The sequence below is a fragment of the Anser brachyrhynchus genome, assembly GCF_964034855.1.
Source record: "Anser brachyrhynchus genome assembly, chromosome: 2".
NCBI classification, from domain to species: Eukaryota; Metazoa; Chordata; class Aves; order Anseriformes; family Anatidae; genus Anser; species Anser brachyrhynchus.
Genome location: NC_137695.1, coordinates 51519838 through 51546855, shown reverse-complemented (window position 1 = coordinate 51546855; position 27018 = coordinate 51519838). Strand labels below are relative to the sequence as shown.

Genomic DNA, 27018 nt, shown 5'->3' with positions numbered 1-27018 from the left:
ACTCACAAAGTTCCTGCTGTGTATGTAGTCTTCACTTACACTTAATTTTGCTTTGAGTGCTCAGAAATTAGTCGCCGAGGGTCTCAGCAAGAGGGCTGGGATTTTTTCCACTACAAAAGTAGCACATGGTGCCCAGGACACTGGTTGAGGCCCAAGAGTGCTTTAGGAAAGCATCAGGAATGATGCAGGACTGGCATGTCTTCACCGGGGATGTCCCATGTGCTGGTGCATCTTCTCCAGCCGCCTCAGCCTCCACCTTGGCCACCCACCTCCTGCACTGATGACCTGAATCCTACGTGTTTATGGTTGCTCTGGACAAATCACTCTGGCTACAGAGTCTATTTTAAACAAGCTCAGTCTATGTATATGCTCTGAACACGTTCCCATGCTACAGAGACAGCCCCCAAAGTCACATTTAGAAAGAAGCTGTGCCTGACACTGGGTTAAACTAGTTATTAACTCTCGAGGCTGATCATAGTGGCATTTTGTACCTCGGGGTAATTAATGGGCATAATGCATCTTGAGGCAAGAAAACAGCAAAGAAACAGTTTTAGTCTTATTCTAAACTAAGCCAGGCAAGGCCAACAGTGTTCCTCTGAAGAGGGAACACAGGCCCATGTGGTTAATGTTATTACTGATACAAGCGCTCTTAGGAAGCCGACAACTTTGTGCCAATTCCTACTTTTCTGGGTTCTTCCTTTTTTTTTTTAATTTTTTATTTGTACTTTTTATTTATTTCAGTCATATCTTCCCTTCCCATCTGCAGAAAGATGGAGCTGAGCGGAACCCAGAGGCAATTAAGATCTGCACCACGTGCTGCTTTCAAGAAGAAGGTGAGGAAACACGCTGGCCATTATGCGGAGACCACGGAGATGAAGGAAGAGTCACGCTAATGAAGACAGGAAGGACGATGAACTCAGACTCAGAGAGACAGGAAAGTGAATAAAAGCGCCAGACTGAAACACAGCAGCAATTTTATTCCAGCAGCAATCTTCTGAAACAGAAATTGGGATTAAAAACACGTTTATAATGAATGACCAGCAACCTCCGCAGACCAGCAGCATTCACGTGGGGGACAGAGGATCAGCCATCAGCAAGGTCAGAAGCTGAAATGGGCGCTGGAGCCCCAGAGACCCCCACAAGAAAGAGCCACCAGCCATCTCCCCCTGCCGCAGCGAGCTGACGGAGCTGGCAATTCTTCTGCAGGCATTAAGGTCCTGATCTTGCTCCCAGCAAAGTCAAAGGCAAAATTCCCATTGTATGATGGATCACAACTAATTTCCTGCAAGCTCGTTGAAGTTGCTCGAGCCAGCTTCCAAAAACAAGCCAATACATTTTAAAACCACAGCTGGGGGTCTACTGTATTATAACATGACCCCTGAGAGGGTACAAATTGCTGTGAGGTGAGTCCTCCTAGCTATTGTTTTAGGCTGCTGACTCAGGAAGACAGGGCCGCCTTGTTCCACATCTGAAAGGGCTTTTTTATTTATTTTGGAACCACGCAGACTAGAAACGCTTTGGGGTTGTTATTTGTGGGTGGAAGGGGGGGAGGTTAGGGTGTTGTTTTTTTTCCCTCCGCCAACACAAATTGTGAGGAAACTCAGGGTTCACAAGGAGCAACTTTCTGGAGTGGTGGGGGTTGTCGTGCAATTCCTGCAAGTCGCTAATAAATGCCAAGGAGAGAAGGAGTGAAGCAGTATGCTGTCTGAGGGCCCTGCTCCTCAGCAGTGAGGGCCTCTGGTGATACACCCTGATGCACTCGTGTGGGTGTAGGTGCAGTGCGCCAGAGCTCAAAGCAAGATCAGCGGCTTTGCTTGGCACATTATTTCTGATTATTGCACAGGTCTGGAAAGCCAGTTGCTGTTGAGGTTGAAGCCACAGTGCACCACTGGCGTGGCCAGGTCCCCCCAGCACACCAGTGATTTCTGCTGCGGAGAAGCTGGTCAATCTACCCCCGTCACTACTGTGGCTGTTGCCTGGATTCTGTTTGTCCGGTCCTGAATATAGCCCACGCTTAACACGCAGAAATAAAATGGGCCTATCGCTTTCCTATCAGCAATTTATGGAACATTAAAGCCTGAATTGGCAAAAGTCCCACTTCACAGAGAGCAAGATCAGGCGCTCGTGCAACGCTTCACGTACAATTACTTTTAACTCGGCTCAGTTACCAGTGTACTATAATATCTGCGAGAATTTTTAAATGGATCATTTTGTCAGTTTTTCTCCTTACGCTTGCTCTGCCTTAGACACTTGTCACCAATTTTATTTAATTAGCACTGCAATTGTATTAACACCACATTTTTTTAAATTTAATTATGCTTCTGCAGTACCCCAGCTTGTTTTGTGCAATTAGCGCTCTACTTTCATACAAATTAATCTCCCTGGAGAACTGCATCGAAAATAGAGAAAAAGAAGAGACCTCATTTAATGGAAGTAAAAACATCAACTGACTATATGTGCATATAGCCTTCATATGTTGCCAAACACACAATTTGAGGTTTGCACCTCTCGTACACACAAAATGATCAAGCAGTTTTATCAGGAGTGAATTATTCTGCTGTCAGTAATTTTATTTTGTTGGGGGATTTCCATCCTGGGTGTCGTGCAAAGAGTTAAGTCCGTGCTCTGCTGTATCAGACAATTTAATCTAAAGAGGAGAGGAGGAAGACTGGTTCCTGTATCTGGAAAACATTTGCTTTATCGGGGAATGTAAGAGTGCCTCTAACAGCCCTTTCTCACTTCAGCAGCAGCCGCAGACAATCTGAGGCAGATTTAGGGTATTTCAAGCCAGGGACAGCTCAGCTTCTGCCATTGCCCTTCTGTATGGAGGTTTGTTTAGTGTTTTGCCTGCCCTCTGTGTAAACGGTGATGAACCTGAACCACTAACCTCTCCTCTGCTTTGCTCATAAGGCGAACAGCAAAGTGCAGCCGGTTCCTCCGGTGGGAGCAGCAGATCAGGCAGCCTTTACGCATTATCCTCGAAGTGCGTGAGGGCAGTCAGCAGCGCAAATGTCATGAAAAGACAGTGAGAGTGACAGCACGGTGACCGGCTGGCTAGGAACCATAAAGCACTGACCAGAAGCTACTTCTGAGTCCTATCAAAAATCAGAGAAATTGGACCTATGGTGGACACCTGAGGCCATCAGCAAGACGAGGACTTGGTAGATTTTTGCCTGTTTCCACCAGCTCAGTTTCACAGGAAATAACATCCTTGCTATTGCCCTCATAAAACGTTGACCATGGCAGCAGATCTCTCCATCCTTCCCAAATCTGGCAGTGTGGCAGAGTCATGTCATCTTTGGGTATCCCTCTCAGAGTTACCTGCTCCTGGAGCAACCACATCTGCCCCAGCTTATCGCACCATCCACTAAGGGTCAGTACAGTAACCCAAACAGGCTAGATCAAAAGCCACAAAGTGAAAAAGAGCTGAAGGCATCTGTGCCCAAAAAGTGTTCACTCACACTCGTTTCAGGCCTAAAACTGCAGTGATTTTCTAGCAGTCTTCAGAGGGAAGCAGTTGAGGACACCCAGCTGTGAGAGATTTCTCCTACAAAGCATTGTCCATGTCACAGAGGAGCTGGAAATTGTGTCAGGAGGAAGAGTTTGGCCAGTCTGGATATTACTCCAAATCCTTGTCCTTTGGAATGGCACTAGTTTTACACAAAGACAACTCACAACACTCACATCTGATCAGAGGTACCAAAAGAATACAGTTTTTCACATTGTTACAGCTTCTTCTGCTTGCTCAAACCACGATGGAGAACAGATAATCTTTAAAAGAAAAGCACAAATGGAAAGCTGGTTAAAAAGTGGGGAAGCGTCAATCAGCCACACAAAGCTGACAACAGATCAAAGACCGTATCAATGATTAACAGGAGTAGATCAGGGATTTTTGTTTTTTCAAAGCTTATTCTGAGCCAGCTGAAAGTGAAATACATGGTGCTACAACCTTCCGGTGCATTTCATCATAAAAGAAAGTCCTACTTCATACACATCAGCAAAATACAGACCTGGCATTTCTCGTCACGACTGACTTCCTGAAACTTTACCCTTTAGTCGATCAAACAGGCTGTTCTGAGCATCTGACAACCTTGCCATAGCCAAGTCAAGTTGAACACCAAAGAAATAAAAGCTCAAGACCTGGCTTGATGTTTCCTGTGGCCTGGGATAGTTGAACACAAAAAGAGTGGCATAGTGAAACTTGGCTTTATCCCATTGCCATCAAACAGTATTTTGTTGGTTTGGCATGTTCTGGTTTTAAGCATATAACAGGAGAAGATTTGGATTGACTTAGTGACAGAGGGGCTTTAAAAGGTTGAGAGATGCGAGGTCATTGTGGAGAAGTGTGGAAAAGCATCCAGAAGGAGATGCCTTCCCCACCACCCCGATGCACGCTGGAGGATGCAGAGGCTGAGGACAGCTTGGAAGGAACAAGCTGTGAACCTTTTTACACCTGGTTATCCATACATGTTTGAGTTTATGTGTCCAGTGACACCTCAGGTAGGCTACAACTAGGACGACCTGGCACCTTCAGAGATCCACGGGGCGGTGACTCCATCTTGCCCTATTTTCTCCCCAAAAACTTACAAGGAGGACTGCGCCCAGAGTTGCTTCCTTGGTGGAGGCAACACTTCATCCCCCTTCTCCCTTGTATTAGGGCCCCAGCATTATGCAGGTGGGGCTGTCACGTTGGCCAGCATCAGTGCCTGAGTATTGCGGCCCCTTCTTCTTCCTCGCCCAGCAGGGGTTTGCTTTTCTAGATGCTCAGATGCAAAGCACCGGGGTTCTTCTGGCCAAAAACCTAGTGACAATCAGCATTGCAATGCTCAGCCACACATTTCAGTGATACCTCCAGCTAACGGGTTTCTTGTTAGCACATTAAAGCACTGCTGGCTAAAAACCCCTTGTTAGCACTTGCTGCATGGAGCAGTTGCTCACTTCAGCAGCAGACCAAGTTACTTTAGAGATTAATGGCACTGCCGTTCGGCTTTGTCCTTTCTATTTGTTAACTAGTTCGTTCTGCAAATAATAAATACGGAGGGGGGGAAAAAAAAAACCACAACCCTATTCTCCAGAACACCACTGTGAGGAGACAGGATTAGAATGACATCAAGTGGCTTTCAGCGTGACTTTGTGCAGTGTCAGGGTAGACATTCATACGGCAGCACAATTATTCAGTCAATCCCACTCCCTGTCAAGTCAATGGATACTGTGCCAGTGACTTCAAAGGAAGAAGGATCATGCCCTCCTGTGCATTTTAGGGCTTTAACAGAGGTTTCTAAAAGCATTTTTTAAACAAAGTAATCCCATTTATTTTTCAGAGAAGCGTGCAGAAACAGCAGACTTGCTAGCTGCAAGGGAATTCCATTTTTTTTTCCAGTTAATTGTGTTCCTAAGCAGAATGAGAATGAAAACCGAGATCTTTTTTAATCTTCTGCAATGTGAAAATTCCAAAAATTGCAAAGCTCAGTTGGGATCAATGAAAGTGTTGTTTTTCAGTAACATCAAAACATGTTGTTTCGGTTTTGATATCTGTTTCATAAGAGATTATGCTGTCACAGAGCATGCAAAATAAGTATTTCAGTGATGTTTTAGTTGAAAGAGACACCAGAATGGCCCGGTATGACAGGATCTGCCTGGACTGTCTGGACCACATTGCAAACTCTTCACTCTGGGGTTTATTTGTAGCTGAAATTTAGAATGCATTGATTTCTCATTCTCTGATGGGAAACAAAAACAGCAACAAAAACTGTAAGAAAGTTTTGTAGTAGTTTTATGCATCACCTGTTAGCTCACAACGTGCATTAAGGGAACATTTACAAAGAGTTAATAAACAACAAATAGATACTGTGGACATGCTACAGACATGAATATTATGTATTACAAATGCTCATAAGCATACAAGTGTGACAGAAATTGAGAGAAGCCCATTGACCTCCTGGCCTCTACAGCAATTGATTAACCATATACTAAGACACCTATTTATCCTGTATTAACCATTGTCCAGCTTTGCCCGCTTGTACGGCCAGCCCCTGACAGAAAGCAGGACCACTTCTGTGAGAGCTACCTCGCACCAGCGCCAATAGTGATGTTTCAGATCTGGAGGCCAGCCTCCCCCTCCAGGCCCAGCACCCTGGCCGAGATGCTGAGTGGGTGCTGGGGGATGTTTGTGCCCCTGCTCGCCTCTGGCAGGGCAAAATGCTGGAGGAGACAACAAGCAGCAAAGGGGTGGGAGCAGGGGAAGATTTACACCCTCCCAGGTCATGAGGCCGCTGGTTCTCACATTGTCCAACTTAATGTACTGCTTAAAGGCCACGGCAGCAAAAGCAAGCAATCTGTCAAGCTAATTTTTTATTTTTTTTATCACCTTCAGAGTCCTGAGCGAAACTCTCCCCTGTCAGCAGTTCCAGGAGTCACCCCGTCCTGCTCTGCCCCCCCTTTTTTGGAGCACGAATGCTCTAGATGCGCATCAGGCAGGGATGCAGTGCTACCTGGCACCTGTGGGATGGATGCCAGTGATCCCACCCTCTGTACAGCTAACCTCTTCCCTGGTAGCCTGGCACGGCACAGCCACAGCACAATAAAATGTATCCTGCTAAAGTACAAATGCGGTTGTATTAACAGCAATGAAGAACAATGCATTGAAATAACTGTAGTGTTTGAGATATCCCAGTTAATGTTGCTGGTTTAAGGAAATCTTAAGAGGCTTATTACATTAGCTCTGTTTCCCTGGTTAAGAAAAATCAGCTTTAACTCACTCTTCCCCAAGAGAAGTAAATGGAAAGTATGGGTAGCATGTATCAGAGATACTCAGATTTTACCTAAATCAGTTTAAATTAACACTGAAATTTTCACTACAAATATTCGCTACCTCATTTGCAGTGAGATATATATCAGTTTATACTGAGGCTTACTTCAGCCATTAGAGAACAAACTAGTTCAGGCAGACTGCGATCTATTCTCACAGTCGCTAACATTGTCGTTACTTCTAAACTGAATGAGATGCGCCAGGCTGGGCTTTCGATCTGCTGCTGAAGATGCGAGATGTTTACAGTCATCTTTCATATTTAAATGCTGAGGGCATAAAGGTGGGTGGCTTGAAGATGGGTTACAGCACATGCAAAGCTAAGAGTCCAGGAAAAAAGGTCTGTGCCGTGAAGAAAAACTGCTACGTTTTTAAAAGGTGGTATGTAAATTCAGCATCAATGCCCTTGTGTGCAAGCCTATACATATCAACAGGGTAGTGACAGCTCATCTACACAATGTCCCCAGTGCCATCATGGGTGCTTCTGCACCACCTTGTCCCTGCATGCCCTGGCCTCTAACGCCAGCCCTGGACCTGCGTGCTGTCCACAGACAAGCTCCTCAGGCCAGTTCCCCATCTCTAAAGCACAGGATAATTCCCAGGAATTGAAATCCCTCTCACGCAGTGTGACAAGCTGCTGGGACAGCCCATGGTGAGGGTTTTGCTTGCAGCAGCAGCACTGGGGCAGCAGGCGGGGCAGAGGGGCTGTTGCTCAGGAACGTCACCCGCACCTTCCCCAAAATCCCCTACCCTATCCAAATTTTTTGCTTCTTTTTTGTTCCAGCACATAGTAATCTCCAAACAGCTCTGTGTCCTTGCCAGACCAACCAAATTGCGATAAAACTGATCACCCTATACGCTTCCCATAGCGTAATACGGCATCACAGTACCATGAACTTTCCTAGTTCTTCGTTACACTGAACAGGCAGGCATCACTATTTTTTGCCAAGTCAACATGGCTCAAGTCAGGAAAAACAAAGTCACTACTCGTAGCAATGCAAGCCTCATATAACAGCATCACAAACAGAAGGAGAAAAAACTCCCACAGAACAAAACAGGAAGCAAAGGGCAAGGTGGAGCTCCATTTCCTAATTCCCAGTGGTCTGTACATAAGTCTCCATACGTTCCCCCACAACAGACCTGTTATGTGCCGATTAACCCCTACTCTGGCTGATTCTCTAACTTTGCTGTAAGATTATTCTCATTTTACTGAAGAAGGGGAAACCGAGATATGGAAAGACAAAGAAAGAGGAAAAAAAGCCTTGCCCAGCCTGAAAGATTGCACTGCAAAGAATAGATTAAAGACTTACAGTCCTAGCAGACACAAAGCTTGTAAAAATTATCTTTTTTTTTTTCTTCAGAATTTTACCATCTGGCTGCTATTGTTATCATTATTATGGAAATGTTTTTACTGTCACAGGGAAGTAACAGCAGTGGCACTATCTAACAATGCAACATCAAGAGGCAGCGAGACAAGTTTGCTAAGAGCGTGCAATGAACAGAGAGCCATCTCCATACCAAAACAGAAACTCTGGTCAGTATTTCCCATTCACATGGTTTCCATTCTCTAGATATTTCCTGCTTAAGTACACTCATGTTGTTCATCCTAGAAGTACTTTTCTTCTTTCCAAAAGATGCTTCTGGCAACAGTCCTGATGCAGAAACACAGATTGACTGTTACTTTTACAGTCATCTTAGCTGATAGATTGATCCATCGATCTGTTATTTGTCTTTCTTCATACAAGTATCATGTTGTTGGATGATTTGCAGTTACTTTTAGAAACAGGTAATCATCCGGTCAATAGAGCAGAGGCGGTTCAATAAAAGATGCAGCAAAAGGAATTCACTGGGTCCTGAACGAGTGAATTAATGGTTTACTAGATCTTAATAAATCATCAGCTACTTCCTCATGTATGTTATGGGAAAAGCTTCAAAAACGTCCGGAGGGCCAGGTGCCCTCATCAGTGGCAAAGACCACAAAGAAAACTACTCACAGTCAGAGGGTTGGGAAGTAGAGGAGGAGAGGGTAACTAACGGAGGGGTTACTGCCTGTGGTCAGCTGTATTCAAAATGCCTGCCATGGGGATGCTCCAGGTTGCAGGGGGCTGAGTGGGGAGGAAAACACCTGTATGATGTGACTGGGCATGATGAAGGTTTTCTTTGGGAAACACCACAAGAATCACAAAGCGAAACACCAAGACAAGCAGGTGCTGTCTGGAGGTTAATTGTGGCCATCAGAGATGAGTGGTTACATGGATATGCCCGTTTAAAATTAACGAGGACGTTGTTAGCTTCTACAGCTCTTTATAGAAGAGGCTGTGGAAAAGGACAGAAGGTCCTCACGCAAAGCTAAACAAACCAAAACATTGTTTCGTCTTCTGAATGGGATCTGATAAAGTGGGTAGAAACAGATATTTGCTTGGAAACAACAAGAAACCTTACTGATGGTCTCAATGGACTCAAGAAAAAAGTGCTGACCAGAGCCCACTGGAGTATACAACGTGTGCAAGTCAAGGCACCCAGATTGTTCTTCTTTTCTGGTACATTTAGTACTTCTTAGGACCCGCCAAAGAGGAAAACAGAAACAAATGGACAAAAAAAAACTATTGTCACAGCTTCTTAAAAAGCATCCCTTGCATGATGTGTGCTATGGTGGGCATGGCAGCAGTCAGGCATTACCACAACTGCACCGATCACCCATGTAGCCAAGGTAACCAAGATTTCTTGGCACAACTCGCAAGAGGAAGAGGACCCCTTCTTCCTCCTCACCGGTAAATTGATGCCCGCTGCTGGCAAGGCAACAGGTGACTTGTCAGGGGGTGAGCTGGGGGCTTTGCTCCATCCCGTTGTGCTGTGTGGGAGAGCAGTGCTCACACGGTTATACCAACGAAAGCTTCACTGCCTTGGACTGCTGCCGAAAATTAGAAGGATATTTCCATGCAGCCTCACAGACTAGCTCTCTTTTAATGTTTTTACTCCGCTCGATGACTTAAATCCAGTCTGTGAGTTCATGGTCCTGGAGATTCCTGGAGGTACTGTAAAAGTATAAAATAAAAAGACAGACCCTATCCCAAGGAGCTTACAGTCTAAATACAGGTCAGAAAGATAACAGATGAACAGTCAGAGTGGGGATTGCAGCTGAGATTAACCAGGGATAAAATACAGAGGAGGAAGAGGTGGGGATAAAAGACTCAACCCGATGAAACCCATACAAAACTTGGAGGGAGATGAGAAGGTCCTCCAAAGCACGTGCTGAACAAGATTAAAGAGGTAGGAGGAGAGGCAGGAAATGATAGCACCAATGAAGCCAAGGCAGGGGAAGGTTTCCAGAGGAGCACCAATGAAGCCAAGGCAGGGGAAGGTTTCCAGAGGAGCAGCACTGACTGCCTTGAAGGTAGCTGGCAGAGACGGGAGGGCATTGAGATCAGTTTGACCGCGTCCCCCACTGCCCCTTCCAAAGTTTTGTGGTGAAAGTTCAGGGATATCCATTGCTGCAAACTATCAAGGCGAAAAGGGCTGTTAATTCTGGGGTTAGGTTTTGTTTTTCTTTAAGGGCGATAGGGCTTGAGAGATTCCCTAGAGCGTACTCTTTTTATAATCCTTTTGGGATTAAGTAACTCCAGACACATTTCCCTGGGGGCTGGATCCCCTTTCAGTTTGGCAGGCTGGATAGGCAGCTGCATCTCTCCCTGCAGAGGGGGAGGATGTTAACTATCTCCCTGCCACTGTCTCCACACCATGCTTGACATCCTTTCAGGGTTTTAGCCCAGGATCAAAATGACTTTTACTTTCTAGGACAGGTACAACATGCGGAGAAGCAAAAGGATGAGCTGCCATTCTTTGAGAAGGCTGAAGCACCAGAGGGCTGTGGTGCACCTACACACATGGCAGGGAACCGAATAGCCAACCAAGCCTGGATCCCAAATGTCATGCTGAATGCTGCAGCCGTGGTTGTGCAGTACAACTTCATGCCGATGTCAAGCAGGGGAGAGGGATGCAGGCTGGAAGAGCAAACAAGTACCTTTGTGTGGGTGAATGCTTCCTTCTATAGTATGTGTATACATACATTCGGGACACCTACTGTACTAAACCACTGGCAGGCTTGTTTTCCTGATATTTGGAGGAGAACAGAGAAATCTCCTCTCCTGCCCTGACAAGGCAAAGCACTCACAAAAACATGAAGCCGTGTTATCTCATCAGATACAGAAGCTTATCAATTTACCCCAAACTGCATTTGTCCTGTTGAGGATGCTCCACTGCTTGGCCTGAGCACAGTCTGTTCCCATGGCTCTCGCAATGTGACAATCTCACAGGTCAATCCATGCAGGGCGACTTGAAACCTGAACTTCCCCAGTTCACAGATCATCAGACTTACTCCTTAATTAAAAAATCCTACCACTGGCCTCAGTGAGGACAGAGCCAATCTAACCAAAGGTAAAACCTCATCCCTATTATCTGAGAGTTTCTGTTAGCAGTTTTGTTTCACCCTCCTTTCAAGAAGCTCCCTGTTACAACATGCTCACATACTTGGTTTCGGTGTTAGCTCTGTAGCTGACAATGAACCTGTCCAATATCTGCTAGGAGAAGGCAAACGTGACAAGCCTGCAATGGTGATACATTTCATTTTGCAGTGATGGGATGGGTAGTGAAGCAAGAAATCACTTCCCGAGACAGCATGGGAAAATTGGAAAATGGTCCTTGTGCTTCCTGAATGAGATATCTTGAGGGGAGTAGCTGGTGCCGTAACTTACACAAGCCACTAAACTTCATTAGTGGAAAATTGAGTAAATATCATTAGAACCTGGCCAGCCCCTGCTCTTTGCTGGCTTTGTTCGGGGAAGCCATGGCACCAGAAAACAAGGAAGCAGAAAGCTCATTTTTCTGCCCCCTGCCACACAGGGACACTTCTTTCTCCTTGCACAAGTTGAGCTCCCACACAGCACATATGGAGAACGCAGCCATCACGACTCCCCTCCCGTGCTGGGATGGGAGAAACACCTGCACATTTACAGAAAGATTACATTAGGGAAGTAAATCCACCAGCTGTGCCAGCCAGGCAGCGTGAGGTGTCACGTGCGTTTGCCTGGTGTTCCCCTCCTCGCAGAGCCAGCACGAGCCCTGTGCGGGGTGCTGCGGGTGGCACCCGGCCAGCGCAGATGCCTGCGGCTCACGCAAACCTCATTTTGCACCTTGTGGTTGGTGAGAGTGCTTGAAGAAGGCAGGTGCTCGAGGGGACCGGGCTCATGCACTGCCGTCCTGTGCAGTTGTGCAGTCAGAGTCCCCCAGTGGCTCGGTCAGGGTCGGTGACATTCCTGCTTTGCATTGCAGCCCCTGCAAAGAGCGCGGTCTTTATGGAAATGTCAGGCCCATGTGTTTATTCTCTGTGGGCAGAGAGTAAATCTAATTAAATCAGAAGCCTTCCAAAGGGTCATTTAGGCAAATTTGTGGAGCATATTAAATTACACTACCACCATTTTCCTGCGGTTTTGGCCTCCCAGTCTGAGGGACGGGGGCTTAGAGCAGATAAACTGATGGAAAGTTCCTCAATCTCCAAGGAAGGATGGGAGAACAAGTGGTCTGTTCACATTTTCCCATAAGTATCACAGTAGCAGCCTGTGAGGGAAGGGTTTATTTTAGGAAGAGCTATTTTGAAAGCTAAAGTGTCATATCCTGGCTGGCTCTTTTCGTGGTGTTACTATAATCATCCGGTTATGACAAGCTTAATGCAGAAAAAGCAACCTCTATTCTTTTTTTTTCTTTTTTTGGGAAAAGAAACAATGCAACTGGGCTATTTTTGGACAAAGGCTGTCATTTTATTTCTTTTTTTCGATACGCTTTTTACTTTTCCCTCTCATCTAACCCTATTTATAAAGCGTCAGACGTTAGATCTAGGAACTGCCTGTCCTTGCTGCTGCAGAAGCCCGTGCTGGCAGCTCTGCCCAGCCAGGCGCACCTGCAAGGGCTTGCTTAACCTAGCACGGCAAGCGCTTCTCCAGCTGGCACACGGGCTCCCCTGCTCTCATCCAGCCCTGGCTGGGGACAGGAAACCACGTGCAGACTGGTTGGTGAGCACTCACCATCCTCACTATCTGAGCACTCTCTGAAACCAGCCCCTCATTACCTGCCTCCAGGCTAGGAGCACGCCCGCTGACCCCAGGGCGAAGGGATCAGGCAGAGGAGCCCAGCCTTTGGCACTGCAGCCGTGAGACATGGGAGGTGGCCGGGTGGGCTGGCTAGTGGTCAAAGCGCTGGTCCTGCTGGTGGCACGTGCAGCTGGTGGTCTTGGGATCGCTGGAGTTAATGCCCGGGAGCTTGTCCTGGCTTAAGCCACATTTTCTGTGCACCAGGCAGACAAACAAGACAAACACAGACTGCATCGTCCCTTGTGCTGAAGTAGCTCCTGCTTTGAATTCAAAGGCAGAAGTAGGAAATTGATATACTTTCTAATTTATTGGGGGGAAGATAACTCTCAGAAAACCAAGGAGACTGCTCTCAATTTATGGAAAGTGGGCGCTTTTAAACAGTGAATGAGTGAATGTTGAAAGAGTCCTGCCTATAGAGCTACATGCATTTAATATTCAGAAGACTCACAGGAGATGCTAAAGTGCCCTCAGCTCAGAAAATTAATAAAATATTATCTCACGAGTGAACTTCAAAAGCTTTGGCAGTTCCATTCATTCCACTTCAGATAAGCAGCCAAAATATTGCAATATCCTGCTAACCTGATGTGAAACATCCAGCTTTCCTTGGCCGGTAACATTAGGTTGGAAATGTGTGAACAATCTTTAATATTAAATATTTAGTCATTTCATCTGCTCTGTTGTGCCTCCCTATCCATGGATCCAGTATTCCTGCTTCTAAAGGTAGATCTAGGCTCGGAGAGCCAGTGGGGCTTTGACAAAACAGCAAGTGTCTGAAGACGTGGGATTAAAACCCAGGTTTTGGCAAATCTGGCAGCCTTGTATTGAAGGGGTGAACTGTCCAGAGATCTCTCATCCTGGGGCAGGAAGACTCTGGCTGATGAGCAAAGTGATCTAGTCTGAATAAGACTGGCAAGAGGACACCGTGTGAGGAGAGGTAATTTTAGGGACATCTTGCATTTTGTGCTCGCCTTGTCTCCCAGCAGCCCAGCCACTCTCAGTTATTTCTCTCTCCCTTCACAGTTATCTGGGGTTTTGTGTGAGTGTGTGTTTTGTTTGTTTGTTTGTTTTTGTTCTGTTTTGTTATTTTGTTTTCCCAAGACTCCTCTTGCCATAATAAACTACTGGCCATACTAGAATTTAAGTTACTGGCACCAGCTGAACCTTCTAATTCTGAGCCGCTGAGGGACCCTGCCTTTCCTCTACAGACAGGCAAAGGAGAGAGGTCTCTGGCTGACCCATGCCAGCATTTAGGGCTCATGCTCCACAGCACTGAGACCCGGCACATGTTGGGGATGCAGGTGGGGGCCTAACAGAGATCCCAAATTAACCTGACGTCTGTGGGAATCCAGGTGGACTGCAGCCTCCCAGAGTGAGCCCAGATATTCGCTTCACCCCAAACTGACACTCTCATCAGCGTACTCTACAGACAGAACAAAAATTAAATCCCTGCGGCATCTGATTCTCCTCTCTTCCCTGCTGCCAGTCCCTCAGTATGAGGGCTGGAGCCCAGGGAGAGCGTTATTAATCTGTCGATGAACATGAAATGCTAGCGCTCACAGGACTGTCAATCCAGCACAAGTAATGAGTTAAATATATATATTTATATTTAATTTCCAATTCATCAGTAATTCCCGACAGATGGAATCCTTGCATTTCAGGTCAACTTGACATTGCCAGCGCTCAAAGGTTCAAGTGAGCATTGCCAAATTTAATGAGCTGCAGTAACAATGTCTCCACATTATTGGACTAATTACTAGCTTCTGAAAAGAAAAGAAAAAAAAAAGAGGGGGGAGGAAGAAAAAGAAAATCCTCTAAACAGATGAAACTTTAATTAACAGCATTTTGAGATGTTACTTATTATGGAGCAAATGCCACTTCAAAGTGAAAATAGCCTCTAGGTGGATAACAGATCTCATGAACAGTACGGGCGTCAATTCAGTACTGACTTGCTTCGCATGCACGGCTTTCAGCCCTCAGAGCAACCAGACTTCGTGGCAGCAGCTCTCGTGAGGCAGAGTTTCCACCTCCGCCGAGCAGCCCAGGCACACGGAGAGCTGCTGCGGGTGGATGCCGCCTCTCAAAGCAGGACGCGGGACACGCTGGCTGCAGCCTGGCGATGTCCGGGGCTTGGCATGACTTCCCAATGTGAGATTTGGGGCAGGAAATTAATTTCAGGTTTGTTCAAAGCAGTGGCTACAGGCTTGGCCTTCCAGGTTGAAAGTCCGAGTTTGGCTGAAGCCGGTGGAAATGGTGTGCCTTTAAACTTGTGGAACTAATAATAGGATTTTGCCTCAAATGAATGAAGCAAATACAAGGCTAATTTCTTCAAATTAACTCTAAGCAACTTATGTTTCTCTCGCTCTCTCACACACACTCTCTCATTCATTCACTTATCTAAACAGACAGAAAAAAAAATCCTAGCCTTCAAACTAATCAAAATATTTTCCCTGTGAACTGAGAAGGAAGAAAAGGAAGAGGTTTGTTGCTACTTCTATTTTTGAATACTGAGCATTGCTCAGATCTGCCGTGATGAGGGGCCATGTCAAATTGACTAGATCAGATAACAGCAGGCTGCAAAAACGTTTCCTTACCCTGCGGAGACCTTCATGAATCTATTCATACCTTGCTGGTTTCAACCACCTTTGGCAGTCCTGCTGCTTTGAATGGCGACTGCGGCAGCCCGGAGCAGGCTGGCACCTCACCGCAACATGCTCAGGTGATCCAGGACGCACAAATCGCACTGGTCTGCAAAGCCCCACACTGTCGTCTTGTCCCATGCCATCTTGCAGCAGCCCCCAGGCAGGAGGAGGCAGGGATGGATAACGTTTGGCATCGTGTGGCCATGCAACATGCATGCTTGCTGTGAATTCAGCCTTCCTAGTGCTGGAAGTGGAGGGGAAGCCTCAAATTTATTTAGGTGTGAGGATATATCTCAATTTTCCCCTTGTGTTTCTTTTTGGTTTTTGTTTGTTTGTTTGTTTGTTTTCCCACTCCTATCCTGAAAGGCCTGTTCCCGCTGCAGAATTAGCACCTTGATACATTATTAGCTAGCCAAACATAATGGCAACACCTAGGGAAAGCTGCAGCCTTTGCCTTTGGAGCATTTTCTGCCCCAAGAAAAGGACTGTAGTTGAAGCCATTTGGGGGGAACAGAACAGCAAGTGCTCTGCTGCCTGTACAGGGAAATACAGGACACTTCCAAGGCACAGCCTGGGTGGTGAGCGTGATCTTCAGCCCCCACAGCTTTAAAGCACAGCGATGCAGGCAGGGGCAGGGGCTGGAGCAATGGCTGGGGACCCTCCCTGCAGCAGAGGGTGAGCAAGACGCAGCCTGAGTCACAACGCCTTCCTCCTTTCAAGGCTGAATCACCTCCACGGAGCTGGGAGAAAAAAGACATGCATCACAGCTTCTTGCCTCGGCTTTCTGCTTGCATAGGTCCCTGTCCTCCCAGAGCAGCACCTATTGCATCCCAGCAACCAGACCAGTAAAATTTCTGTGCTTTGTTAAGCACCCAGGACCACACCTAAAAGTGGGCTAGTAGAACCCAGGAACTTCACGGTTTAATACGGAGAGTTCACTTTATCACCACCTCTCCCCACTCCACCCTCAAAATAAAATATTAAATTAAAAAAAAAAAAAAGCAAGCAGCAGCTAGGAGGCTGGTGGCTATGTTTAGCTGGAACAGGATTTGAGGTTTTGAGGGAAAACCCCTGGCTGCAAAGCACCTGGCTGATGCAATAGAGCAAGAAATAGGCTTCTACCTATCAGAAGAGGGATCCTGACATCAGCGGGTGTATGGCTGCTCCTTACTGAGAAGGAGAGGGTCGCAGGACCCGCAGACTGAGGTGTACAAGAGGAGAATATACCACAAAGGGTATCTGCATTGCAGAGGGTGCCTTGGAGGATTCCATACTGCTGAGCTGCACTCAGCTCATAGCCACACAGGAGTCTTCATGGCCATCTCCCTGCATGCAACAGCCTCCAAAATAATACCTGGATAGGTCCTAGCCCACTTAAGCTATGATTTTCCCCATAATGACAACAAAGATGACAGCTACCACTTAGCCAAACGCAGCTGGCTCCTGCTGTGCTCCCTGGCCCAGCCCAGGCTCTTCACCAGCGCCAGTCCCACCTGGGCTGGACACACAGACCCAGGGTTTCCTCGGCCATCTGGCTTGGTGGCTACTGTGAGGCTTTGTGCCACTGCTCTTGTCTGCCTGGGAGCCGGTTCCTCTTCCAAGCCATTGCAGTCTCTTCCAGTGCCCTCAGCTTTACTGGTGCCCGTGACATTTGGGACACCCTGACCACCGGAGTGGAAGCCTCCGAGGCAGCCTGTGGGATGCGAGCGGCTGGCTGGTTTCCAGGCCTGTGGTTGCCATCTTTTGTTACTGGAAGTACCCTAATTAGTTTCTAATGCACCGCATTAACCTGACACCATCCACTTTATCCCACGTCCCTTGGCTTTTTCAGGACTTTTTATTTTAATCACCCGTGCAGATTGCAAATGCTTTTCCCAACACGGTGCTCCTCGCTCTGCTCACAGATGAAGGTGGTCTGTGAAAACACAGCGGTGGCTTTGGCTGGAGAGCAGGACAGCCTGATTCTCCCCTAATTCTTTCTCCCCTTGTCACCCACAGACTTCTCGCTGCACAAAAAAACAAGTGACCAGCCTCCTCCCAATCTCACTCTTGACACTTAAAAACAAAGCAAGCACAAATCAGTCTCCCTTACCAGAGGACAAGAAAGATCATCGGTACATAGCATTTGGCTGTTATCGGTCAGGCAGAGCCCTGCAGCCTGGGTGTGAGCTTTAGCAGCCGTTTGCAAATCTGCCCCCTGGATCCAGGTTGGCCTTTCAAGCACCTCTCAAAGGCCGTGGGTCTGAGACGTGTGTCTGGTCCTTATCTAGTTAGTTCTTCCCCCTGACTTGCTACGAAGGAGGGTGGGGGAAGAGATGGACCGGACAGATGAGGCTGGCACTTTGATTTACTCCAAGTCCTTGAAAGCCTGTTGTTATTAAATGCAAAAGAGGAGTTAAAAAAAAAAATACAATAATAAAAAGCAACTAATGCATCCCATTTTTATGGCCAAAAATAAAGGCACTTGGAAGGCAGGCTATTTAATGGCTATCATTCCTCCTGTGTTATTCGAAGATCCCCTTGTAAACGGGAATCCTGGGTCTGTTTTGCCATCTGTTCCCTCCACTCCTGCCTAGGAATCCTGAAAGGGTATTTATTGTATATGCAGGTTCAGTGAGGCCCACTTAATATAAACAAATACTGCATGAAATATGGTGGGGCCTGCTCTTTCTACAGTGCCTGTATTTATGAGGAAACAGTACAAAAACAAATATGTAATCTGGAAATAAACCTGTTAAATGAATAAAAAGTCCTACAGAGCAAAACATAATGATTAGCAGAGCCATTCAGTGAAAGACCCTGTTAAGGGAACACATCTGCTGTCATCCACTTTGCATCAGTGCCTTTCCCCCATGATAGAAACCCATCTGAAAGCAGCCATCAGGAAACCATGGGGGAGGGGATGGGGAGAAGGAGGCAGCGATTCAACCCAAGAGTTACAGGGCCACTTCTGCTGGCTCTTGAAATGCCCCTTGAGTCCTGTTCCCTGCTGTCCACGAAACAAAGCCTATGTTATTTACAGTATGCACTAGGTACAGATGACAGCCACTCAGCTGAAGAAGAAGACCAAGGAGTAACAACAACAACAAAAAGATTAGCAAAGCAATTGAAGGCCAGCATGGTGTGCTGAACGAAGATTCGAATAAAGAACTTGAAGTGCAACATGTTTGTGCACACACGCGTAGAAAATCATATTTTGCTTCTGACCTTGCGCAGGGCCTGGGCAGGGCTTGTACAGAAGAGCAGAGCGAGATAAACCTGCTGTGGAAATGCAAATCAGTCATGATCTATGATTGCTAGCTTGACTTCTGTGCAACATAGCTATTCAAATGCAGGAAGTACTGTTCCAGCTACCTGTTCCTATTAACTCTATATTTACAGACCCACAGTAAAATCACGACCTGCTCCACACCCACCCCACCCACGCGGAGCCAGCTACAGGCTAGGTGAGTAACCACGCTGCTGGTCACCCTCTGCCTGTCATTTACATTTGCTCCAAGATGTGCTGGGTATTTCCTACCGCAGCTTCTGCTTTCCACTGTGGGTTGCCCGATCTTCCCCATGGAGCCCATCATTAATGAGTCAGTCTCCTCCAACAACGCAAACGCGACGTGGAGAAGTGGCCACAGCTGATGCAAGCCCGGAAAGTGATGCACCAAGCCCTGATGCAACCCCCCTGGGAGCCACAGTTACTCCCCCGGAGCACGTGGGACAAGGATGCCCTGCTTGCTTTCAGCGTGACTCTGGCTTTCGCCTTCGATTGCCAGCACAAAAACTGACAAAACCCATGGCTTCCTGAGCCAGATAAAACTCTGCTTTTAACCTCCAGCTAACAGCTGCAGGTGAGCTCTCCTGGGTGAAAACACTGCACAGACAACGTGCTTTTCCTTTGTCACACGTGCTACTTCATGGTCACGCTGAAGTGCATTGCCTGCCTGTGTTTTCAGCATCAGGATCGTTTGTTCTTCTTGCTGATCAATCAAAGTAAAGCAATAAAACCTTCACTTTTTGGCAAGGAAGACAACGCCGCAACATCTACCAAGTGGCAGGTCTGTGACTCCCCTTCCCCACCCAAAGCACAGAGTAATGAATGCATCACGTGGCACAATTTGAGTACTAATTGGCAAAACAGGCACAATAATTTGCTTGAACGTGCACTGTGGGGATGGTGGACTGTTTGCAGTTAGCCAGCGCAGATGTGCTGCTCTCTGTGTGCGTGAGATATATGTAAAAGTTCAATGGGTTTATGTCGCTGCAGTTACTACTGCTGCTCACTGACACACTCTAGTATTTTTATTGCTTTTTCATAGCTGACATGATTCTGATGGTATGTAATTAAATATTTTACAAAGATCAGGTCTGATCTGTCAACCTTTATGCATATGAAAAATCTCATGGTGTTCAATGCCTCTACTCATGTACACAAAGCAGGCTGGGCTGGGTTCCCACAGCTATAAAAGTATTTTTTTCCCCCTCTGTATTACCCATTTGGGACCCCAATGGAATTAATTGTGAAAAAAAAAAATCCTTAAATATCCTTCACTTTTATTCTGTGTATTGAAACCTTCAGCTAGGATTTAAAGAAACTATAAGAACAGTGTTGTGGCAGTTAGGTTTGGCTGGGAGTGGAAAGAAGTAAGAGTTTGTGTTTTGTCATAGGCTGAAAGACATACTGCTTTTTTTGCCAGCCTGTATCTCGATGTGGTTTCCTGAGACTGATTAAGGGCTTGAAGGGTGTTTTTTTTTCAAGAATTCATGACTCACTTTTTAAAACAGTGTATTTCAGACACAATGGGGATTGCCTGAATATTTTTTGTTGTTGCTGTTGTTTTGTTTTAATGATACCTGCAAAGTATGTCACAGTCATATGCTTCCTTCAAACTGATACGCATGCAAAACTCTCATGTGAGGGTGTCTCACAGGTGCTGTGCTCTGGGTCTTTCCATAAACCCAGCGCCTTCTCATGCTCACAGGGATGCTCAGCCGCAGTGCACTGCTCTAGAGCAGGAGCTGAAGCTCTGCTGTAGCAGAGCGTTTCAAAGTGTGGCTTGGGGCTGAGCCACAAAGCTTTTCAAGTTTTGATCCAGATCTGGGCCTACAGGGCAGGTGGATATTTGGACATGAATTTTAGATTTGGATTCGTCTGATGGAATCACGTTTAAACCTTTGCAGTCATTCTTCTTCTAGGACCAAAGCACACGTACACAAGCGTGGGCCACTGCATATCCTCAAAACCCTCAATAAAATCTTCTCTCATTTCCCAGCCTCTGCTTCCCCAGTGCCTCCACAGCTGGGTGCAGCTATTTTTCCGATTTTCCCCCATCAGGGAACACAGCGAGGGCCTGAACACAGCCAACCAGGCTTTCCTGTCATTTTATGCACACACCCTTAATATTTTACTGCCTCTTGGACCCCTGAGAAAGCATCTCTCCCATCTTTGGGCAGAAAGGGAAAAAAAATATGAGTTTCTGGAAATGAAGAGGCCTTTTAAACGAAAGTCTACTAAGTTATTAGTCTACTATGGAAACCAAGATATAACAAAGTTGCACCTAATCTTCGACTGGGAATCATTAAACCTGATCACAGCGCTGCCAAAGCAGGCGGAGGACAGACTTATGCCTTTCAGTAAGCTCTGCTGGACCACTAGCTTTGCATGGCACTAAAATGAAACCCATTACACTTCCCACACCTCTGGACGGAGCATTTCCACTTCCCTTTGTGCCATGCTGCTGCCAATTTGCCATCACAGGGCCGAAAGCAAGAGTGCTGAAGTGCCAGGAGAAAGCTGATCCCACATGACGCATCGGGGAAAGAAAACACGCACCAAGGCTGCTGGAAAAAAAGGCACTCTCCTGGGTTCCTAGCCCACATGAAATTTTATGAGGTTTGAATGAAATTCAGATAAAGAATCCAGGCCAACAGCTCCTTATCCAAAATGAACTCAATCGCTGGACTTTTGTCTTTTTAAGCGTCACCTGACCGTGCTTCACACTGCCTAGGTTGAGCTCTGCTTCTGAACTACCTCAGAAAAAATTAACCCTTCTGTTGGCACCATAATGTGGGGTGAACTTAAATTTAAATAAAATAAAAAAAAATTAAACAGTATAAAAAAATAAAACCCACTAGATCATGACACTACAATGACCCCAACATATGGATGTGTTACAGCCCCTCAACAAATCAAGGGAGGCACTTAGAGACACGGAAACAGGCAGCTAAGTGAGACACAGGTTTTACTTGTCCATGCACACCTATGAACATGAACATATGGATTTCTTTACATCTTGACCCCGGAGAACTGGCATAAAACTTGAAAACTGCCACCTGGTTTCTGCAGTAATTCTTCCATTTAGGGTTTAAACAGCATCTAAACCCACGTGTGTGTGTTTTTCTCTTGCAAATATGCAGCACAGACAATTGCAAAGCAAGGAGATGGGCGTGAGAAAGAGGATTTCTGTTGACCCAGGGGAACCAGGAGAGGGATGAGCCCAGGCCTGCCAAACAGCTGGTTGAACTGCAGAGCCTGGTCTCAGGCTGTTGTGAGGCTTGTCTACTGAAGGCACAAAAAGCACCTTCTCCTCTGCCTCCCTGTTTGTTGTTTTTTTTCATTGCTCCCCCAATGCAAATGTACTGGAGGGTGCTCCATGAAGCAAGACTGAGGCATGTCCCGTCACCTGAGAGGAAAAGCAGCATGCTTTTAAATGCTGTTTTTCTAGGACGGCACAGGAGTCTGGCCAGACAAGTGCTCAAATGCTTTTAAAGTGTTACCCCTCCTTTCCTCAGCTGTTGCTGGCTGCTTCCACCCCCCTGGGCCTTGAAAGCAGAGTCCGTGCAGGCTGTTGACCCATGGCATGGCAACCTGTGGCGGGTTTGCTGAGGAGAAGAAGGCCCTGTGCTGTCGCTTCTTGGCCAGAGGCCCAAGGAGGGAGTGCAACACGTATAAACCTCCCTATTCGTCATACGCCCCATCAGTTAAGTCCATCTGGAACCACAGAATCACAGAATCCTTTAGGTTGGAGAAGACCATTAAGATCGTCAAGTCCAACCATCACGTAACACTGCCAAGTCCGCCACTAAACCACGTCCCTAAGCGCCTTGTCCACATATCTCTTAAACACCTCCAGGGATGGCGACTCCACCACTTCCCTGGGCAGCCTGTTCCAATGCCTCAACACTCTCCCTGTGAAGAAATTTTTCTTGATATCCTGTCCAGACCTCCCCAGGTGCAACATGAGGCCATTTCCTTGCATCCTAAACCTAGCTATTTAATATTTGTTCACATCTAATCTAGCTATTTCATCCATCTGCAGCTGAGGGCGAAGGCCATGCAGCGCACGCTGGCTGCCTGTGGAGTACACAAAGCCAGTGGAAGATCTCGGTCTTCATCGACGCTGAATTTGCAGCAGATCCTGGTTTTCCCAACGACAGGCAGCCATTATCTGACACAGCCACGCAAAACCTGCCAGGAAGACAGAGAAAGCTGAAAACTTCCCTTGGCCACATTACACACTTCATCATGCATGGCTGGGGCAAGCGAGGGCAGAGGCCTGTCCCCCACCACTCGCCAGGCTGCTGGCTCCCTGCTCCACGCCAAGCGAAGGGCATGGGGGCCTCACGTGTGAGTCCAGAGCAGATCAGAAAATGAAAACAAAGCCCCCCCTACCCCCAGAACATTTCTTTGTCTCCATTCATAACCACAATTTCATTTGCATTGATGTTTCCTGACTGATTCTCTCCTCAGAATAATTGATGGGGAGAATATCAAGAAATGTAATTAAAAGAGAAGCAAACAGAAAACAAAGGGAAGAGGGTAAATGGGCATGCGACTTCGGGTCAGAGAAGGAAGAGGAGCAGGTGGTGGAACTGATGAGGGAGATTTAATGAACTGCGATTGACTTCGAATAACAAAGGAGGAGGAACCTAATCCTACCCTTGGATCTGCACGCATATGGACTTACCATAACAAATGGTAATCAATCCATCAGCCTTAAATTAAAGATAAGGTGGGCAGAAAGGAAGGGACCCAGTCTAGCCCCTCCTCCCCCCTCCTGCCATCACACCAAGTCTGTTTGCGTGTGTTCATTGACATATGTCGATAGGGCTAGTGTCCAACACGTCTCCCTCCTCTGCTTAGGCAGTTGCCTTCCCATCACTAATGCCACCACAGGCAGGTCTTTGGATGCTACCCCATTTAGGTTCCTGGCTACGTTGCACCTACCGCCTGCTTCACCCAACAGCCATCAGGGCTCGGCAGCTCCAGAAATACACCCGCAGGACTCTGCACGTAAACACTCGCTGAGTTTTAATCAAATGCACATCACAGATAGTCCTGCGTGACAGAAACCAGAACAGCCAATCCACAGACCTGCCAAGAATAGCTTCATCTGCCATGCAAGCATTTTTCCTCTTTTGTATCATTTTGGCCCTGGCTTTCTTATTCTGGGACGAGCTGCAGAAATATTCTGGGTTTTATGAGATAGCTGCCTGTTCACTAGACTTTCTATATATGCACCCAGGCTTTATGGTTCCTCATTAAGTTTTCTAGGATGGAGTTTCTATTTTAAGGCCCAGATCCGCCAAAGCAAGCTGCACAGTTGGACGCCCCTTCCCATGCATATGGTGAAGCATAGCTGTGGGTTTCTTTGCAGGACTCGGGGCCCTAGTGTTTGGGCCTGGCAGGCAGCTCATCCCACAGAAAGTGCTTCTAAACAGAGGGAGAACTTTCAGATGCTAGCGTCTCCAGGGCTGGCAACCGATACTTATTTCTCCTTGACCAGCAAGCAGAAAATGTGGAGCTGGAGGAGGACCAGCACAACCAGCAGCCTGTCTTTTGGGGAAAATAAGGCCAGCTGATCTGGCAGTGGTGAGGCAGCAGGTAGGCAGCAGGATGTGACGAGAAGGGTGTAGAACATGGGAGAGGCTAGGTCCAGCAGCAGAGGGGAGCTGGCACCCCTGGGCACGCAGCCCGTGGCCTAGTCCCCAGGCAGAGCTGCGCTGGTGGAAGGGCCCAGGCTGTCAGGTCTGGAAGCACTTCTACCACGGCTATTATTTGAACAAAGCATTTGCCAATTAAAATAATTCAGACAAATCTCCTGTATCCTGAGGAATGGGCAGAGCAGGCATAGATGGAAAAGAACGCAATGCCAGGCCCTGCCACATCAAATCCAGTGAGGGGGAAGAGTGGGGAAAAAAATGTGAAATAGCTACCAAAGTTAAACTACTCTATTTTTAGCTCTGCAAGAGTAGCAGGCTCCCCTTGCTGAGTTATTCCTACCTGGCAATCAGGAGATGGGCTCACTAACACAGAAGGACCAACACCAGAGGAAGAGATGGCTTGGGCTGTGAGCCTGCATTGCTGCAACTGGAAGGTTTTGCTGACTCCTCTGGCACCAGAGAGCCTACCTGCCCACGCTGTTGTGGCTCTCAGATGCTCTGAAATCCCCATCCTGGCTGATCTGCTGGATGGGAGTTGTGGGAACTTGGGATACTTGTAGGCATATATCAAGTACAGTCAAATGCTTGGCAAGTGTTAAAGCACAAAACCAAGGCATCAGCGACTTTGCATGTCGCTGCTGAGCTGACAGACAAGAATTCCGAAACAGACAAAACAGAGGAAAGGCTTACAGCCAGTACGCTGCACTTCCTATGCCACCAGCATTTGTGGTACCTGGCCTCTGACTCAGCTCCTCCAGACTTCCACATCTTAAATGATTTTGCACCCAGAGCATGAATTTGCACCACAGGGGTGTTTTTGGTGCTTTTCAGGTGTGAGGTGGGCTGACAGGAAGCCAAGTTGGCACATCCCATCACCTCTCAGTTGGGCGTACTGAGGACTGCTGGCCCCAGCTCCACGCTGCAGCCTGACCTCCTAATGCCTCTACCAACCAGGGCAATTCCCTGGCCTGCTGGCAGGTCACCGCATCGCTCCCTGAGAGGTATCACCACGAGGTTTTGGGGAGAAAAACCTTTTCTACCAGTGAGAGCATGGTGTGGTGCCACTGACCCATTCCCACAGGAGCAAGAGCCAACGTTTCTGCAGCAGTGGGCAGAAGTGTTTCACCACACGTATGCTGGTGAGCCACCACCTCACAGCCCTCATGGTGAGCAGGTTCAATTTCAGCCAAGCTGCTTGCTGGGCAGGTTCTTCTCATCCTTATTTATCGAGGAGTCCCAAAGCAAAGCACATTAATGGCAAAGGAGTAGGGAGAGCATCGAAGTGGAGGTCATCAGTGCACAATCCCTCCTCATCGTGCATTTCTGGGACCTCCTTCATCTTCTTTTCACCTACAAAAATCTGGCTGTGAGCCACAGAATAATATAGCAACGGGGGAAAGGGAGGAAGAAGGCTTAACTTTTATTTATTTTAGTGCGATCATTAGGATTATGTCAGGGGGAAAAAGCATTAATACATAATCTTTTCCCTGTGCTATACAACACTGGCTGCTTTTAATTTAGAATTAAATTGAAACACTCACTCAGAGCAGCTTTGAACAGCAGCCAAGGCCTTCCCTTGCATTGTGTTAGCAGCTGGGTAGCCTTCCCACTCTTTTTTTTTTTTTTTGAGTCCGCAGTGCCTTTTTTCAGACCTGTGCTGAGGGTCGGTCACTGACTATCCTTGTCACACATCCCCAAATACCGGGGGTCTCCTTTGCTTTGAGCTGACACACCAACGCACCCACAGCGCAGGTGAAGAGGAAGACGTCCTGCGGAGACATGTGAGCATGGCCCCCAGCAGACCAGCCCTCAGCAAACAGCGTTCCCGAGCCACAAGTATTTCACAAATTAAAGAGAGGAGGGACGTATTAAAAAGCACATCAAAATGCACTTTTTTTTTTAAATGCTAAAGAGCAGTGATTTATTTCTCTCGACGGCGCGAGTTATTTCATATGCTTTGCTGCACATGATTAGGCAAGTTCACACAAGGAAAACACAGTTTGGAGGTATAAACAGGACAAGCAAGGCTGGGCTGGGTAAAGCCAAATTTAGTTAAGTGAACTGGTCATCCTGTTTTGTTCACAAGAGCCTGCTCCAGACAGTTCTCACCAAGCTGATGAGAAAGGTGCCATGGTCGCCCCGTTCATTTCAATCCGTATAAATACTAGGTTTTGTCAGGCTAAAGAATCCACAGTGGATTCAAGCCTTTTTCTTAATTATTGGTATTCAACGAAAGAAAGGGTAAGTTTAAAGGGGAAAAAAAAAGATTGCCACCCTTTCAGTGCTGCTGTGAAGGGAGTGCTGCTTATCACAACAGGTGCAAAGGCCACTCACAAAAACAGAAGCAGTTCAGCACTGAAAGGCTAAGAAATTACTTATTCTCTTTGTCAGCTGCTCACACAAGCAGGGTAAAGGCTACTTGGAAGGAAAGACAGAGGGTTAAAAAGAAGGGTTAAAGTTTGTCACAGAAAGAAGACAGAAAGAAAGAAAGAAAAGA

General features: G+C 46.9%; 1 protein-coding gene across 2 annotated transcripts in view; it reads right to left on the bottom strand.

Annotated features, from left to right (window-relative positions):
- LOC308190089 (uncharacterized protein) overlaps positions 1 to 27018 on the bottom strand; it is a 148369-nt gene that overhangs the window by 71250 nt on the left and 50101 nt on the right. For both annotated transcript variants that reach the window (XR_013946843.1, XM_080581054.1), the window contains one exon: positions 3665 to 3771. Coding sequence is in view for 1 of the 2 variants with exons in the window: in XM_080581054.1 (XP_080437180.1) it covers positions 3726 to 3771 (46 nt within the window). In the remaining variant the exon portion in view is untranslated. Of the gene's footprint in view, positions 3772 to 27018 lie in introns of those variants that run through there.